Raw genomic sequence first — 15,268 nt, 5'->3', positions numbered from 1 at the left:
ACTCCAGCCCTATCACCGCCTGCGCGAAGACTACAGAACTTGAGGAAAAATCCTAGAAAATCAAAAGAAGATTTGATCAAAGCAGTTATGAATCAGTACGCCAGAGACAGTAAGAGGCTGCAGGACTGGAGAGAGAAAATGCATGAGTGGAGGCAAACACAGAGCAGGAGAAAGGAATTGGCTACCAAGAAAAGCACAAAGCAGCTGATAAGCCTCCTGGCTCGCCAAACGGACTGTATGCAGTCTCTCGTAGCCATGCAGGCAGATCAGTACCGTGGTAACCCCCACCCCTCCCAAAGCTCTCTCCCTTGTTCCCCAGTGTTTGCACAAAACACCTTTCTCCAGCAGCCTGGTTCTTACCACCACCAGCTGCCCCCAACACCTGTACATTCACCTACCAGCCCTGAGAACTACAACCCTTACCCTATGCACTCAACCCCCTCATGATGCAGCATATTAATCCTGAAGTGCAGCAGGCATTGAACAGCAATCCAAGCAGAACATATTCAAACCTCTGAATGGACAGTCCACCACCCTACCCCCTGCCCTTTTATGTACTGTATTTTGAATAAATGATTTCTTGGCTTTTAAGACATTTTTTATTATTGCAGAAAGTGAGAAATACTGTACCCCAAGGGAAAAGCGGGCACAGCAAAGGCACCAAACATTACTGTTGGCTTTCAGCCTCAAATTGCTCCCTTAAGGCATCCCTAATCCTTGAAGCCCTTTGCTGTGCCTCTCTAGTAGCCCTGCTCTCTGGCTGTGCAAATTCAGCCTCTAGGTGTCGAACCTCGGAGGTCCATTCCTCATTGAATCTTTCACCCTTCTCTTCACAAATATTATGGAAGGTACAGCATGCGGATATAACAGTGGAGATGCTGCTTTCCCCCAAATCTAGCTTCCTGTAGAGAGACCTCCAGCATGCTTTTAAATGGCCAAAATCACACTCCACAGTCATTCTGCACCTGCTCAGCCTGTAGTTGAACCGGTCCTTGCTCCTGTCAAGCTTCCCTGTATACAGTTTAATGAGCCATGGCATTAAGGGGTAAGCGGGGTCTCCAAGGATCACAGTGGGCATTTCGACGTCCCCTACTGTGATCTTGCGGTCTGGGAAAAAAGTCCCGGCCAGCAGCTTCTTGAACAGGGCACTGTTCCGAAAGATGCGTGCATCATGCACCTTTCCAGGCCATCCTGAGTAAATGTCAGTGAAACGCCCACGGTGATCCAAAAGCGCTTGGAGAACCACAGAGAAATACCCCTTGCGATTAATGTACTCGGATGCCAGGTGGGGTGGTGCCAGAATAGGAATATGCGTCCCATCGATTGCCCCTCCACAGTTAGGGAAACCCATTTGTGCAAAGCCATCCACAATGTCCTGCACGTTCCCCAGAGTCATGGTTCTTCTTAGCAGGGTGCGATTAATGGCCTGCAAACTTGCATCAACACTATTCCAACGGTCGACTTTCCCACTCCAAACTGCTTCGCCACCGATCGGTAGTTGTCTGGAGTTGCCAGCTTCCAGATTGCAATAGCCACCCGCTTCTCCACTGGCAGGGCAGCTCTTAATCTCGTGTCCCTGCGCCGCAGGGCAGGGGCGAGCTCAGCACACAGTCCCATGAAAGTGTCTTTTCTCATCCGAAAGTTCTGCAGCCATTGCTCATTATCCCAGGCTTGCAGGACGATGTGATCCCACCACTCAGTGCTCGTTTCCCGAGCCCAAAGGTGGCGTTCCACGGTGCTGAGCACGTCCGTTACTGCAACAAGCAATTTAGTGTCTTGCGCGTCAGGCGAATCAATATCATCGTCTGACTCCTCACTGTCACTTTGGAGCCAAAGGAATAGCTCAACTCTCATGCGTGATGTGCTGGCAACATTCATCAGCAAGGTCCTCAGCAGCTCGGGCTCCATTTGTAACAGAAATCGCGCTGCAGACTCACAATGGCGCCTAACTGCTTGGAATGTGTAGCAAAGCACCATGGGGCGTTGGAACAGGAAGCAGAAAGACCCGCACCCTTCCGTCCTCTTCCCACAACCCACAGCACCAAAATGGGACAAGGTGCTCTGTGGGATAGCTGCCCACAATGCACCACTCCCAACAGCGCTGCAAATGCTGCAAACGTGGCCACACTGCAGCACTGGTAGCTGTCAGTGTGGCCACACTGCAGCGCTGGCCCTATACAGCTGTACGAACACAGCTGTAACTCCCAGCGCTGCACAAATGTAAGTGTAGCCATACCCTCGGTCTGACCCAGGATATACTGTCTTGCAGCCAGAGATACGAAGTCAATACAAGTCTGTGGTAGTTTTTCATGAAAAAGGCACAGTACCTGATTCTGAACTCCCACCAGTTTTAGCCAGGGTCATACCACTAATATCTGTAGACCTACTCCTCATTTCTCTGGGCCTGTTGTGCAGTAAGGTGATCACCACTGTACTTAGCCATAAGTTTTTTCATAAGATGGCATGATGTAAATTAAATCTGGCTGTGCCTATCTTCATAATAGATACTTTGTTGTTGTTGTTGAGGTGGCTGAACGCTTTGCTCATGGCTTAGATTTATTCCACCTAATGTGATTAGCATAAAGTGATGTACAAATTCAGATAACTCCAGTCAGGGAAGTACATATTGAGCCTCCGATAGGGTCTATGTTTTGATACCCCCATTCCTCTCTACCCATATGTTGATTAAATAAGAGAAATGCCAACTGGCTGATGCTGTAACCATTTCTGGAAGTGTTGTATTTTAAAGTGACTCTTTGACTGCTGCTTCACTGAAGGTATGTGAGTAGCTTAGACTAGAGAACATCAACATGCAATGAGTATTTTAAGACCTATGTAGCTTTGATAAACCCTTAATATTTCTGTGAAGGTCAGCATGATACATTCCATGCATATAAGTCAGCAACAGTCATTCCAGAGTGAACCTACTTCTCAGGAAAGGTGCCAGCATGGCAGGCCTGAACAACAGTTTATCTGCTCGACAGCTGAAAAAGCAGTGCAAGCTTTCCTATGCTGTTCCATCAACAAGTCTCAGCCATGGTCTGGAGGGACCACTTCTAAAGTATATCAGGGAGAGTAATGCAGCTCCATGTCTATTCAGTAATTTGGCTCCATAGTGACACTTCCAAAAAAGATACCAATTGTTGACATTTGTAATGGTGTTTTTTATTATGTGGATGTTTGCCTGCTAGCAACATGACTGACACCAGCAAACTCATTCCAACTGTTAATCTAATTTTCAGATCTGGTCTACACTAGAAAATTAGGTTGGCATAACTATATTGTTCAGGGGTGTGAAAAATCTACACCTGTGAACAGTGTACTTAAACCGACCTAAATTCTCATGTAGACAGCACTTGGGGACGTTGATTAACTACTGTGACATTCCCCTGGTGTTATCTGGATTGGTGATCTACTAGGTCACTCCTATCCTCAACTCTGGAAGCCAGACTTAATCTCCTCCGCTGTGAAAACCCCCACTCCCAGGCTGTTCACACACAGCCTCTGGCATGTAAACTGCTCCCAGCTATGTGAGCGAGCACTTTTGGCCAGGCAGTGCTTGGCTCATGCAACCAAATGATACTAACCGATATCTGTGGTCTCAGACACAACCCTAGGAACTTCTGTCTTTCAGTGTCCAGTTCTGCTTGCTGGACATTGCAAGCTTATATGAGTTCGTCAATTGAACAAAGAAATTGATATGTACCAGGTTTGTTATCCCTGTCTGACACACTTCAAACCGAACGCACTGCTTCAGGTAGAATAAACAAATTTATTAACTCTTAAAGATAGATTTTAAGTGATTCTAAGTCAAAGCGCAAGAAGTCAGATTTGGTCAAATGAGATAAAAGCAAAATGCATTCTAAGCTGATCTTAACACTTTCAATGCCCGTACAAACTTAGATGCTTCTCACCGCAGGCTGGCTGGTTGCCCTTCAGCCAGACTCTGCCCTTCGATTAACACTCCAGTCACTTGGTGGTAGTGCCTGTAGATGTAGGTGGAAGAGAGCACATGGCAACATCTGTCTCTTTTATCATGTTCTTTCTTCCCGCTTGGCTTTGCCCCCACCTTCAGAGTCAGGTGAGCATTATCCCATCGCAGTCCCACACTGACCAAGGGAAGGGAGGTGAATCACTCGAGAGTCCAACGGATCTTTTGTTGCTGCCTCAGCCAGTGTCCTTTGTTCCTGTGAGGCTGGGCTGGGTTTGTCCCATATATGCCTTAATGAGGTGTGAACTGCCCCTCTGCTCCTGGAGGGTTTTGCCTGGCCTTGTTTTAAGCCATGAAGACACATTTTCAGCCTCATAACTATATAAATGAAATTACAACCTATAACATTACTGTAACTGACAACAATGCTCAGTGCATCCTGAGCCTTCCAAAGGCACCTGACATGACAAACTTTGCACTGGATACCACACAATCATATTAGAAGGAGGAACATGGGGGTACAAAGGTGTTCCCCCGAGGCAGTGTCACACCTATGCCGATGGGCAAATACCTCTCATCAGTGTAGGTCATGTCTACACTAAAGCGCTGCAGCAGCACAGCTGTGCCGCTGTAGTGTTTTAAGTGTAGACAAGCTCTCAGAAACTACCTGAGATTCTGCTGCCGACCTAGAGGAGAAAAGCTCCATATTGTATTACCAATCCCCTATCCAGTCACCAGTGACAATTTAATAAAAACCTGAATGTCTGATTCATTAGGTTATTTAATCAACAGGAATTTTATAAAACATATCCTCCTTTGTAGTTCAGAGAGCTGGAAATGAAAAGGCCAGTATATACTGAATGCAAAAATCTACATGCACATCATGCTGCTGCTTAATTCTCATTCACCTAGAAAATTGGACACACACAGCATTAGCTTCAAAAGAGTACTGGAAATGTATTGGTCTTTTTCTGCACCATCATGCTGATGGACAGGACGGAAGAAAGCAAATCCTGGCTTTTTGCCACAAAATGATGTACATTACTTTTCAGATGTTGACTTGTATAACAAGTGAGGCATGAAACAAAAGCATGATGCCTAGAATAGTGGCAGTGAATATTTTATCTTACTGACAAAAGCAACAAGAGGCTGCATCCTTAAAGCATACGCTATGTTAACAACGCACTCTTACTATGACAGTAATGATATTTGCAATTGCTGCTGCATTGAAGTCCATGAGAAAAGGCACTAGTTTCACAGGATGTAGGTTGCTATGAGATGCCCTATTTTACTCTTTTTGTATAGGTTCTTAATTCCTTCTGGACTAGTGAAGTTTCCCATAGCAGCCTTTCTCTCAGTGCACTGTCTAGGATGGGGCAGTAGTGGCATGTTAGTGCCAACTAACATGTCAGTTAGTTGTACTGTGTTAAAATTTGTTACCCTACTGTGACTCCTGCTGAGACAGACCACCAGGCAGAGGAATGCTATGGGGCATCCAACAAACCAATCGGATGGTCTACATCCTCCAAAATCAGCAAGATAGAATGTGTAGAGAATGGCATATAAATCCCTTCCTTCTGAGGAATTTTCTAATAAAATAAAATATGCTTTGGGTTCAGGCCTCAAACAGTTTCTCTTACAAATTGGGAGGCATCTGACAAACAGAAACATTTAATCACTTTCACCAGAAAATATTTGAGTTCTGTGAAATTTAGAGAAAGGAAAGTACAGGTTGTTGTGTAGTTTTAGCAATTTACTCTGTCTTATTTGACCTAAGATGAAACTGACATCAACTCCAGTACAGAGCAATTATCTACTCTACTTAATTCGTCCACATATTTTTGTAGAGGACTAAATATTGCAAATCAATGGGAGTTGGGTATGTAACTTAGGAAAATCCCACCCTATGCTTGTTGGAATTTATGTAGAGGGAAATCCAATTTCTGTCATTTTGGCTGCAGAGCCTACAGAAGCTTCTATGACTTAGATTTATATGAAGGCCACATCAGACTTCAGAGCCTGACAAATTTCTCTTGTAGAGTTCTGATTTAGGATGTAAGCAATGCCTCTGTTGTTAGTTAATATGTCATGGCACCTTGTATTCTTCTTTCTCCTAGTCCCAGTAATGTTTATAGAATGTGACCCATATTAGTGATGCAGGCATGACTCACTTAACCATAACTGAAGAGAACAGTAATGGTGTGACACATGCCTTCAACTAACAAGCATTTATCATTTGCTGGTGGAAGGGCTTAATCTATCTAAGGATTGCCTGAGGCCAAAGGAAAGAGGAGCTACTGTGATTTTGTCTTTGAATATATAATAATACCTAGTCTTACATCACACTTTTCATAACTAGATGTCAAAGCGCTTTATGAAGGTTAGTGCCATCATCCCATTTTACAGATGGAGAAACTGAGGTGGAGAGAGGTGAAGTGATTTGCCCAAGATCACCCAGCGGGCCAGCAGCAGAGCTAGGAATAGAACCCAGGTCTCCTGAGTCCCAGTCTGATCCTCTAACCATGAGAACCCTCATATTCAGTTCTCTTTCCAGCACACATGAATGGGAAATCAGATGAAATGGAAAGTGAATTGGAACATGTTACTTTCACCACAGTTGTTGAATTCCCACCTCACCCTCACCATCCTGCCGTAAGTGCTGTTAAACTATCCCTCATTCCATAGCTTTGTCTCTGCTTGTCTACCTAGTTATAGAGCCATTTCTTCCAAATAAAATTGCTCCCCACCTCTAGTCCACTTCCAGTCCAGATCTCCTGTTTGGAGGCCCAAAGCTCCAATGCTTGTTTATTTTCCTTCCTTACTTACAACAGCCTTTATACAGCCCAGGAGGCTTTGAGTGTTCCCCTGCTATAATTCCAGAGTACCAGAGATCTATTACACTGCTTCAGAAGGAAAATGGGTGGAGAACAGAGAGGCTCAGAGCTCTGAAGACAAGCAGTACTGAGAGCAGAATAACAGGCAGCAGATGCTGAATAAATAAGCTTAAGAGATCTGAGGACAGTGGTGCAAGAAATAGTGGTTCTGTTTAGGGAGTGAAGGTGGGTTGTAAACTCAAGCCTGGAGCTGCAAATGATGCCCCTGATACATTCACTGCCCTGGTCCATAACAAAGAAAGGCTTTCCAACCAGAGACTTCCCCCTCAGGGCAAGAAGTTTAGAACCTTGTCCCCACTTCTTGTAGGTTGCTTAGGGAATTGGGGTGAAATCCTGTCCCCATTTAAGCCAATGGCAAAATTCCGCTTTACATCCACAGACAGGCTGTCATGTCTGGTGTTTAGATAAAAAATGCCAGTCAGGAAGAGCAGTTGTAACGTGTTTCTCTGGTTCCTCAATTTACTTGATTTTGAAATCTGTCACTGCACTAGCCAGAACTAACATATGGTCCCCAGTGCTCCAGTCCAGCTTGATTTTTGTTAAGCAAATTTCAGTGGGACTCCTCACAGAGTAAAAGCTATTGTGTAACTATGCAACAACATCTGGTCCCAAATTAGCACAGCAAGTGAGTTCTCTGTTTACAAGCTACTTCCAGCCCCACTTCATTCTTAGATTTCAATCTCCAACTATCTGTCTGCTGCTGACTAATGAGTCTCCTTTGGAACTTTGGCTGGTCAGAACATTCCAGCTTTCAAAGGTGCAGTAACCACATCTGTCACTGCAGTTCTCGAATTTCCATACACCACACGCTGGAGCACTGCTGATTTGGTTATCCAAATTGTAAGAATAAAAATATGACCCTCTTAAAGATTGTTTTCATACAATATGATAGCTACACAAACTGCACACCATATGCGAACTGTGTAAACCAGTGTAGTGAGGCACAGCTGGGCCCCTCTTACTTCTGCTTCTGCTGCCCTCACCAACCAGGCAGGGACGCCTCAGGTTGATGCAATCACCAGTGCACTTTACATGTAGCTATTTCCTACCACCACCTTACTATCTATGAACAGGTTTGTTTCTCAACCAGGCTTTACAAGCAGCAGACTAGAGCCGACTGGCCTGCCTGTTTCTCTCTCTTTTTCTCTTTCTCCTCCCACCCACAGCCCTTTTATAGCCCCTAGTTAATGAGGCTGGCAGCTGTTGCTAGTTGCCAGGCAGGCAAAGGCCTATTCAGCCACCTCCAATCTACTTCCCTTATTAAGGCTGGCGTGGCAGAGAGCTGGTTAAGCACTCCTTACCCAACACCCTGTCACAGCCATGTTAACTGAAGAGTATTTGAACCATATCAGTAGATGAGCACTGATTGTGAAAGAGGTTTGCACTCTCACCACTAGATAATTCCATAGTAGATGCATCCCCTGGATTTGTCAGAATAAAGAAAAGGTCTTTCAACAAAGCCTTAACTGATAACCTGTTCGACTCCCAGGCCAATGGTGATTTCCATTTTAACATGCTTCCACACAAACGCTTCCTCCCCGCCCCTTCATGGACTGGCTGGGATATTATTCCCCCTCTAGAAAGGAGCAGGTCACAATGATGATGCATTACTCATACTCCCTTTTGGTCATCACTTGGAGCTGCACAGTAGGCTCCAGAGGCATGGACCCAGCTTTCTATTTGATTGCTGTGAGGCGTGCTTCTCGGACTCAAGGTAGGGGGATAAAAGCAGAGTGGGTCCTAAAAGACTCGTCCTAAAATGCAAACAAAAATTTAAAAACGGCAGAGAGAACGTTGTTGTAGAATTGCTTTTCTCTACTGGAGGCCTAATTGTCATGTTTTAATTTCTTTTTGCAGACTGGCCACTTGTCTCCACTTTATGATGTCTTTCTGTGAGTAGATCAGATACCTCCATGAACGTAACAAATGTATCAGGAAATGGCATTGCTCACTGGGAACGCAGATCCTAAGTTCACTTCGTATTCCTACAACAATTTGGAAAACCTGTGCGAGGTGCAGACCAAGAAAGGGTTCTTCTTCAAAAAAGCCAAGCTTCTTCACCCTGGGGAAGACTTGTGCTGCTTGGCCCATCTAGAGGACCGAACCAGGCATGTGATCATCAATGTAGGTGGCATTAAATACAGGATTCCGTGGACCACACTGGAGAACTGCCCTTTGACCAGGCTTGAAAAACTGAAATCTTGTAACAACTATGATGAGATCATGGACATCTGTGATGATTATGATGTCAGCTGCAATGAGTTTTTTTTCGACCGTAACCCTTGTGCCTTCAGGACCATCATGACTTTCCTGACAGCTGGGAAGCTGAGGCTTCTAAGGGAGATGTGTGCTCTCTCTTTCCAAGAGGAGCTCGTGTATTGGGGGATAGAAGAGGAACACCTGGAGTGGTGCTGTAAGAAAAGATTACGACAGAAGGAGGAGGAGGCAGCTGAGGCCATGCTGTATGAGAGGGAGATGATGGTTAATGAAACTCCGCAATGTGCCTTCCAGGACAATAGCCGTTCGGGTTTGTGCATGAGAAAGCTCAGGGATATGGTGGAGAACCCTCACTCAGGGATCCCAGGAAAGATCTTTGCTTGTATATCAGTCTCCTTTGTGGCCATCACTGCAGTGAGTCTCTGTATCAGCACCATGCCAGATCTCCAAGAAGAGGAAGAGCGGGTGAGTGCAGCCTTCAGTGGCAACTCTTACACTATACTTTTATCAACAGCAAAACACACTAAGTAAGCTATTTTGTCTTGTCTCATCTGGAAAGATCAAGGACAAAGTCATTCAGATACTGCCTACAGTATTTATGATGTGGAGTATAGTCTGGTGTAGGAGACCACTATTTTATTGTTAGTCTAGCTGAGGCAATCAAAATCCTCTGCTTTATCGATGGCGATGTGCCAGTTTACACCAATACAGAACTTTCTCCCAGAATGCATGTGTGCCACCACCACAAAACAGATGCCAGAATAACAATTATTTGTTCTCTCATTATTATACAAACGAACCTTGCTTCAGGTTGACTCTTTTGACGTTGGATTATTAGCTGTGTCTGTCTCTAGATTGTCAGTTCTGCCTTTTCCCAAAAAGTACGTTAAATATTTTGCAGAACATACCCTCATGTGCCCTAATTTTCAAATGTGCTGAGCACTCATAGTGCCAATTGATGCCTGTGGGAGTTGTGGGTGCCCTTCACCACTGAAAATCAATCACTTTATTTATTCTTCATTTTCAGTGTAGTTCCTTAGGATCCAGTCTCTTACTCGTGTGGGTAGTCCAGATTTCTGGGGTTAGTCAGTGAGAGTTTTGCTTGAAGATTGCAGGATGCAGCCTTTAATTTTTACATTGAAATGAGTGAAAGCAAAAGATTGAATGGGATGATGGAGCATTGCAGGTGAGGGGTTGAAGGTGGGGGAGAAGCTTCGGAAAAGTTCTCTTGTCTCTGAGGCTTTGGGCAGAGCATGATTACGGTGTAAGTGGATGGATATTTTACTCACAACCAAACAAACCACTTAATGTTTGTACTTGTTTTTCAGCCCAGTGGTCATTTAACACAAACCTGACCAGTCACCTGTTTCAACAGCACTTCATCCAGTCAGGCTCTGCCAGGGTAAACACACTTTTGTACAAAGCTCTCCTTATGGTAAAAATCTCCTGAAACCACTTCTTCTCCTAGCCCCCATCCTACAGGGTGCTGTACACCCTCAGCTCCCCAGAAATTCCAGAGAGTTCTGTGCTGTGTTTTTATGAGTATTTCATACACAGCTAAAATCCACCCTCTCCCGGTATGTTATGCACAGGACATTATCAGGTAGCCATGTTCATCAGAGGTGTTGAATTTAGAGTCAAACCCATGGAACAACAATACTTCACGCTAAGAAAAATTATGCAAAACACCTGGCCTGTTGTTTTTTTTTAAATTGTTGTTTAGTTAAAATGATCTTGTGTTACAAGCTTTTTATCTCCTAAAATGAACATTTTAGGATAGTAGCTAAAGCCACATTGTTCTGATAGTTAAAACAAATCATTGTTTCAAAAGCTGGTAGCTGCAAGAAAACTAAACTTCCTTAATTCGTATTTTAGATAAGGCTTGTGGAACTGAAAAACTCAATACCTTTTTAAATAAGCAAATTCAAACAAAATCTACTAAAAATGGCCTTGAACAATTAGTTAACCACTAGCCACTATTGTCTGCAGGGTGCTCTAGATTTTGAGAGAGAGTTTCTATAGCAAATTGATACAAGATGAATCCAGTTTCCTGGGAAAGCCCTGTCTATACTACTACTAAACAAAATGGGTTTGAACTTAACAGTAGTCTGCAGAATAATGCTCAGCACTAGTCTTGCAGCAAGACTGGGACTGGCTAGCTTGTTAGGGCTTGGCAGGACCAGTAGGAAACACTGTGCCAAGATCGAGGCAATAGGGAATGCTATGTCAAGATGAAGGGAAGGTTTTCTAGCCTCTGAAAAGTGGGGTAGGCTGGGGCTCTTAGAAGAAAGGAGTCCCAAACTGACATTTCTTCCCTTCTTTCCTCTGCCTCTCCTTCCACTAATAACACTTCTGCAGCACCTTGTAATCAAACATCTCATAGCACATTTCAGGAGTGGATATCAGCTCTTTTTAATAGATGGGAGAAACTGAGGCATGGAGAAGTTTAGTGAGTTGACCAAGGTCACACAATGGGGGATCAGAGTTGAGAATATAACCTGGGAATCTTGACTGCCAGTCTCTTATTTCTAATCTACAGGAAATACTGCTTCCTTTGAGTGCAATAAAGGTGGGACACAGGGGACTGCCGGTAACAGATTGATCTTTATTTCCTCTTCCTAGTTACCTGTTATGAGTAACAGTTATAAAAAATCATACCCCTGGCAGAAATTGGTCTCCACTCTTACAATGAGGAAGAGCCGTTACAGAGAGTGGGGTGCATGGTTGAAAGGCGTTTGTTGGGGAGCATGAAGTTTTCAGTAATGTCACATAGATGTAACATACTTGACTTTTCTAGGGCATTTGACTGAGGCACCGCACAACATTCCAATGATAAAACTAGCCATATACAATATCAGTATAGCACACATTAAATGGCTTAAGAATTGACCAACTGACGTATGTCAACAGCTCGCTAGCAACGGGGAATCCTCACTGAATGGGGCTGTTTCTAATGGGGTTCCACAGAGATTGATACTACACCTTATGCTAGTCAACATTTTAAGCAATGATCTGGAAATAAATATAAAATCTCTGCAGATGACACAAGGATTGGTGGAGAAGAAAATAATGATGAGGAATGGGCCGTAAATACAGAACAGTCTGGATGGCTTGGTAATTTAGGCCCATGCAATGTGTTTTTTTTAATGCAGAGTTATATACTTACAAACAAGTAATGCATGCCAGACCTACAGAATTGGGGACTGTATCCTGGAAAGTAGTGACTCTGAAAAGGATTTAGGGGTTATGTGGACAAGCAATTCAATGTGAGCTGCCAGTGTGGTGCTGTAGCAAAAAGGGATAATGTGATCCTTGGAAGTATAAATGGGACTAGAAATAGAGAGGTGATTTTTACCTCTGTATATGGAATTGGTGAGACAGACAGTGCAATACTGCATACAGTTTTGAGGTCTACATTTTTGAAAAGATGGTACAAAATTGAAGAAGGTGCAAAAAAGAGCCACAAAAATTACTCAGGGCGCTAGAGAAAGCGCCTTACAGGGAGCGACTTGAGGAGTTCAATCTATTTAATGTATTAAAAAGAAGCTTGAGAGGTGACTTGATTATAGTGTGCACAAGAACATGAACATAGAGAAAATACTGAGTACTAGGGCTTTTTAATCTAGCAAAGAAAGGCATAAAAAGAAATAATGATTGGAAACTGAAGCCAGACAAATTCAAATTAGAAATTAGGCACAAGTTTTTATTAGTGAGAGTGATTAACCACAGTTGAAACACATTACCAAGGGAAGTGGTGGATTCTTCATTTCAGTGTCTTCAAGTCAAGAATGAATGCCTTTCTGAAAGACATGATTTAGCCACACAAATCATGCTTTAGTCAAACATATGAGTTATTGGGACAATACAGAAATAACTGGGTGAAATTTAATGGCCTGTGATATACAGGAAGTCAGTCTAGATGATGTAATGGTCCTTTCTGGCCTTAAATTGTGAATCACTGATGCTCCTGGAAGTAGTCATTGTTCTATCACTTGCATTAAGAAGGGATTGTGAAAGGGCTATGGGCTTGGTAAAGTGCTTTGTTTTGTTTCAGGCAGAGCCCCAGGATGGGGGATAGGTGATATGATCACCTGTCCTTTATTTCACACCTAATATCCCATGTCCTGTATCGAGTCAATATAGGATGCATTTCTTCCTGCATGTCAGCAATAAATAATCTCTCAAAGGGTCATACTCAGTAATACAAAAGTACAGTTTTATACCATGAATAAAACATTGTGGGTGCTGTCCCTTTTAAAAACAGCCTTTCTCCAGTATGTTTCATACCAGTGTGTGCGAGATGTACAGCACACAGTTATGTAACTCTCATGACTGTTTTCTGTGTATAGCTTATTTTTATGGTGTTTGCCTGGCTTGCTGCTGTGAGATGCTCCATTTTGGAGAACCCTTTTCAGTTCAAGGCAACTGCTCTTACAGTTTGAGCAACACACATTTTGCTCACTCATGGAGATTTGTTTTTCTCAATCTAAAATAAAAGCTGTTCAGTCTGAAAACACATGATCTCTCTAGTGTATATGGAAAACACAACATTCTTTTTTGTTTTCCTTGAAACACAAGTGGGGGACGAAGAAGTAGTACAGAAAATATTCCACTTTTGTACTCTAAAGACCTATGCCAATGTAAAGCTCTGTGTCTGACATAGGCCCCTATCTGGCAACAGATTCTGCAGGAGTGGAGCCTTGTTCACTTCACTGAGTCTCTGCCTGGATGCAGGAATCTGCCCACAAGGAATAATTTGTAGGATCAGGGCCTTGGATTGTAAACTCCTCTGGCAGGAGCAGTGTCTTCCTCATTGTTTGTACATGGCTCAGCACACTGATGGAGCTTAGCAAGTAACAGTAGTAGTAAAGCATGTTAACCATCTTGAACACTGTTGCTTGTGTACAGTTTAAAATTTGAACCCAAGGATAGATCCTAGGCCTGGTCTGGAGTCGCCTTACAGGGAGAAAATGTGCTTACATCTCTTCTAGACAGGGAATAAACACTAAATATTCTTTCAAGGACATGCTGTACTCTGTGACTCAAGCTATCTGGCTGGAATTATTATTGTTGTATTTATATGTTGGAGATATCAAGACAGGTACTCTGTTTTACAATGCAGCAGTCTTATTCCTGAGTGGATGAACTCTGAGAGTGAAAGGTTTATCTCACCAAGAGAACCTTCTTCCTGCTGATAAGTCATACATCCATCCTATTACTGCTTCAGGAGAAAAGGAAGGAACTTATAATGGAAAAAAAATGGTTGAGCATGTTTACTTAGAACCTGATCCTCCACCCCATTACACCCCAATGGTATCCCATGGAAGTCAATGTAACTTCTCACAGATGCAGGATCAGAGCCTTAGAAATCAAAAGTAATTATCATCTGTGCAGTCTCAGTTGAACAGATGGGATTATTTTGGAGAGTTATTCCATTAATTGGGTGCCAGCACACTTTCAAGAAAAATATGCAAAAATAATCATTCCTAATTTTTGCTGCATATTTCAGATGAGTCTAGATGATGATAGCAATCCCTTGTGGTTCAGCAGAGGGGTAGATAGCATTGGCTTGCTATTATCACACTTAATTTTTTTTTTCTTAGTAAGGGTCAGATTCTGCCACCCTTATTCATGCTGAATAGTACCTTCCACTGCAAATTGTTCCATTGACTTCAGATACTACTCAGTTATCAAAAAGGGAGGCAGAATAACTAGCTTACTTTTTACCTCCAGTTACTAATCTTGATTTACACTAGGGGCTTGTCTACATCAGAAAGTTGCAGCGCTGGTGAGGGAGTTACAGCGCTGCAACTTTGAAGGTGTACACATCTGCAGGACACCACCAGCGCTGCAACTCCCTGTTTGCAGCGCTGGCCATACTCCCGTTTTGTCTCGGGTGTAGAGGATCCAGCGCTGGTGATCCAGCGCTGGTAATCCAATGTAGACACTTACCAGCGCTTTTCTTGACCTCCGTGGAAGGAGGAAGCCTCTGGTAATCAAGCTGGTCTCCTTTCCCGGTTTGCTCTCTCGTTCCCGGAACCCCGAGCAAGCAGGTCTCCTTCCCTGCGGTTTGCTGGGTGGCTCCGGGAACGCGAGAGCAAACCGCGGCGAAGCTGGTCTCCTTTCCCGGTTTGCTCTCTCGTTCCCGGAACCCCGAGCAAGCAGGTCTCCTTCCCTGCGGTTTGCTGGGTGGCTCCGGGAACGCGAGAGCAAACCGCGGCGAAGC

The 15,268-nt window shown here is 43.7% G+C and overlaps 1 protein-coding gene across 3 annotated transcripts in view; it reads left to right on the top strand.

Annotated features, from left to right (window-relative positions):
- Positions 1-15,268, top strand: part of KCNG2 (potassium voltage-gated channel modifier subfamily G member 2) — an 85,422-nt gene that overhangs the window by 49,996 nt on the left and 20,158 nt on the right. For 2 of the 3 annotated variants that reach the window (XM_030552581.1, XM_030552584.1), the window contains exons 1-2: positions 6,490-6,583; positions 8,683-9,507. In XM_030552581.1, coding sequence (XP_030408441.1) covers positions 8,752-9,507 — 756 coding nt within the window. In that variant the 5' untranslated portion in view covers positions 6,490-6,583; positions 8,683-8,751. Of the gene's footprint in view, positions 1-6,489; positions 6,584-8,682; positions 9,508-15,268 lie in introns of those variants that run through there. The other variant, XM_030552582.1, reaches the window with a different exon arrangement.

This window comes from Gopherus evgoodei, chromosome 2 (genome assembly GCF_007399415.2).
Source record: "Gopherus evgoodei ecotype Sinaloan lineage chromosome 2, rGopEvg1_v1.p, whole genome shotgun sequence".
Taxonomy (NCBI): Eukaryota; Metazoa; Chordata; order Testudines; family Testudinidae; genus Gopherus; species Gopherus evgoodei.
The sequence above is the reverse complement of the archived record's forward strand: the minus strand, read 5'-3'. Positions and strand labels throughout refer to the sequence as shown.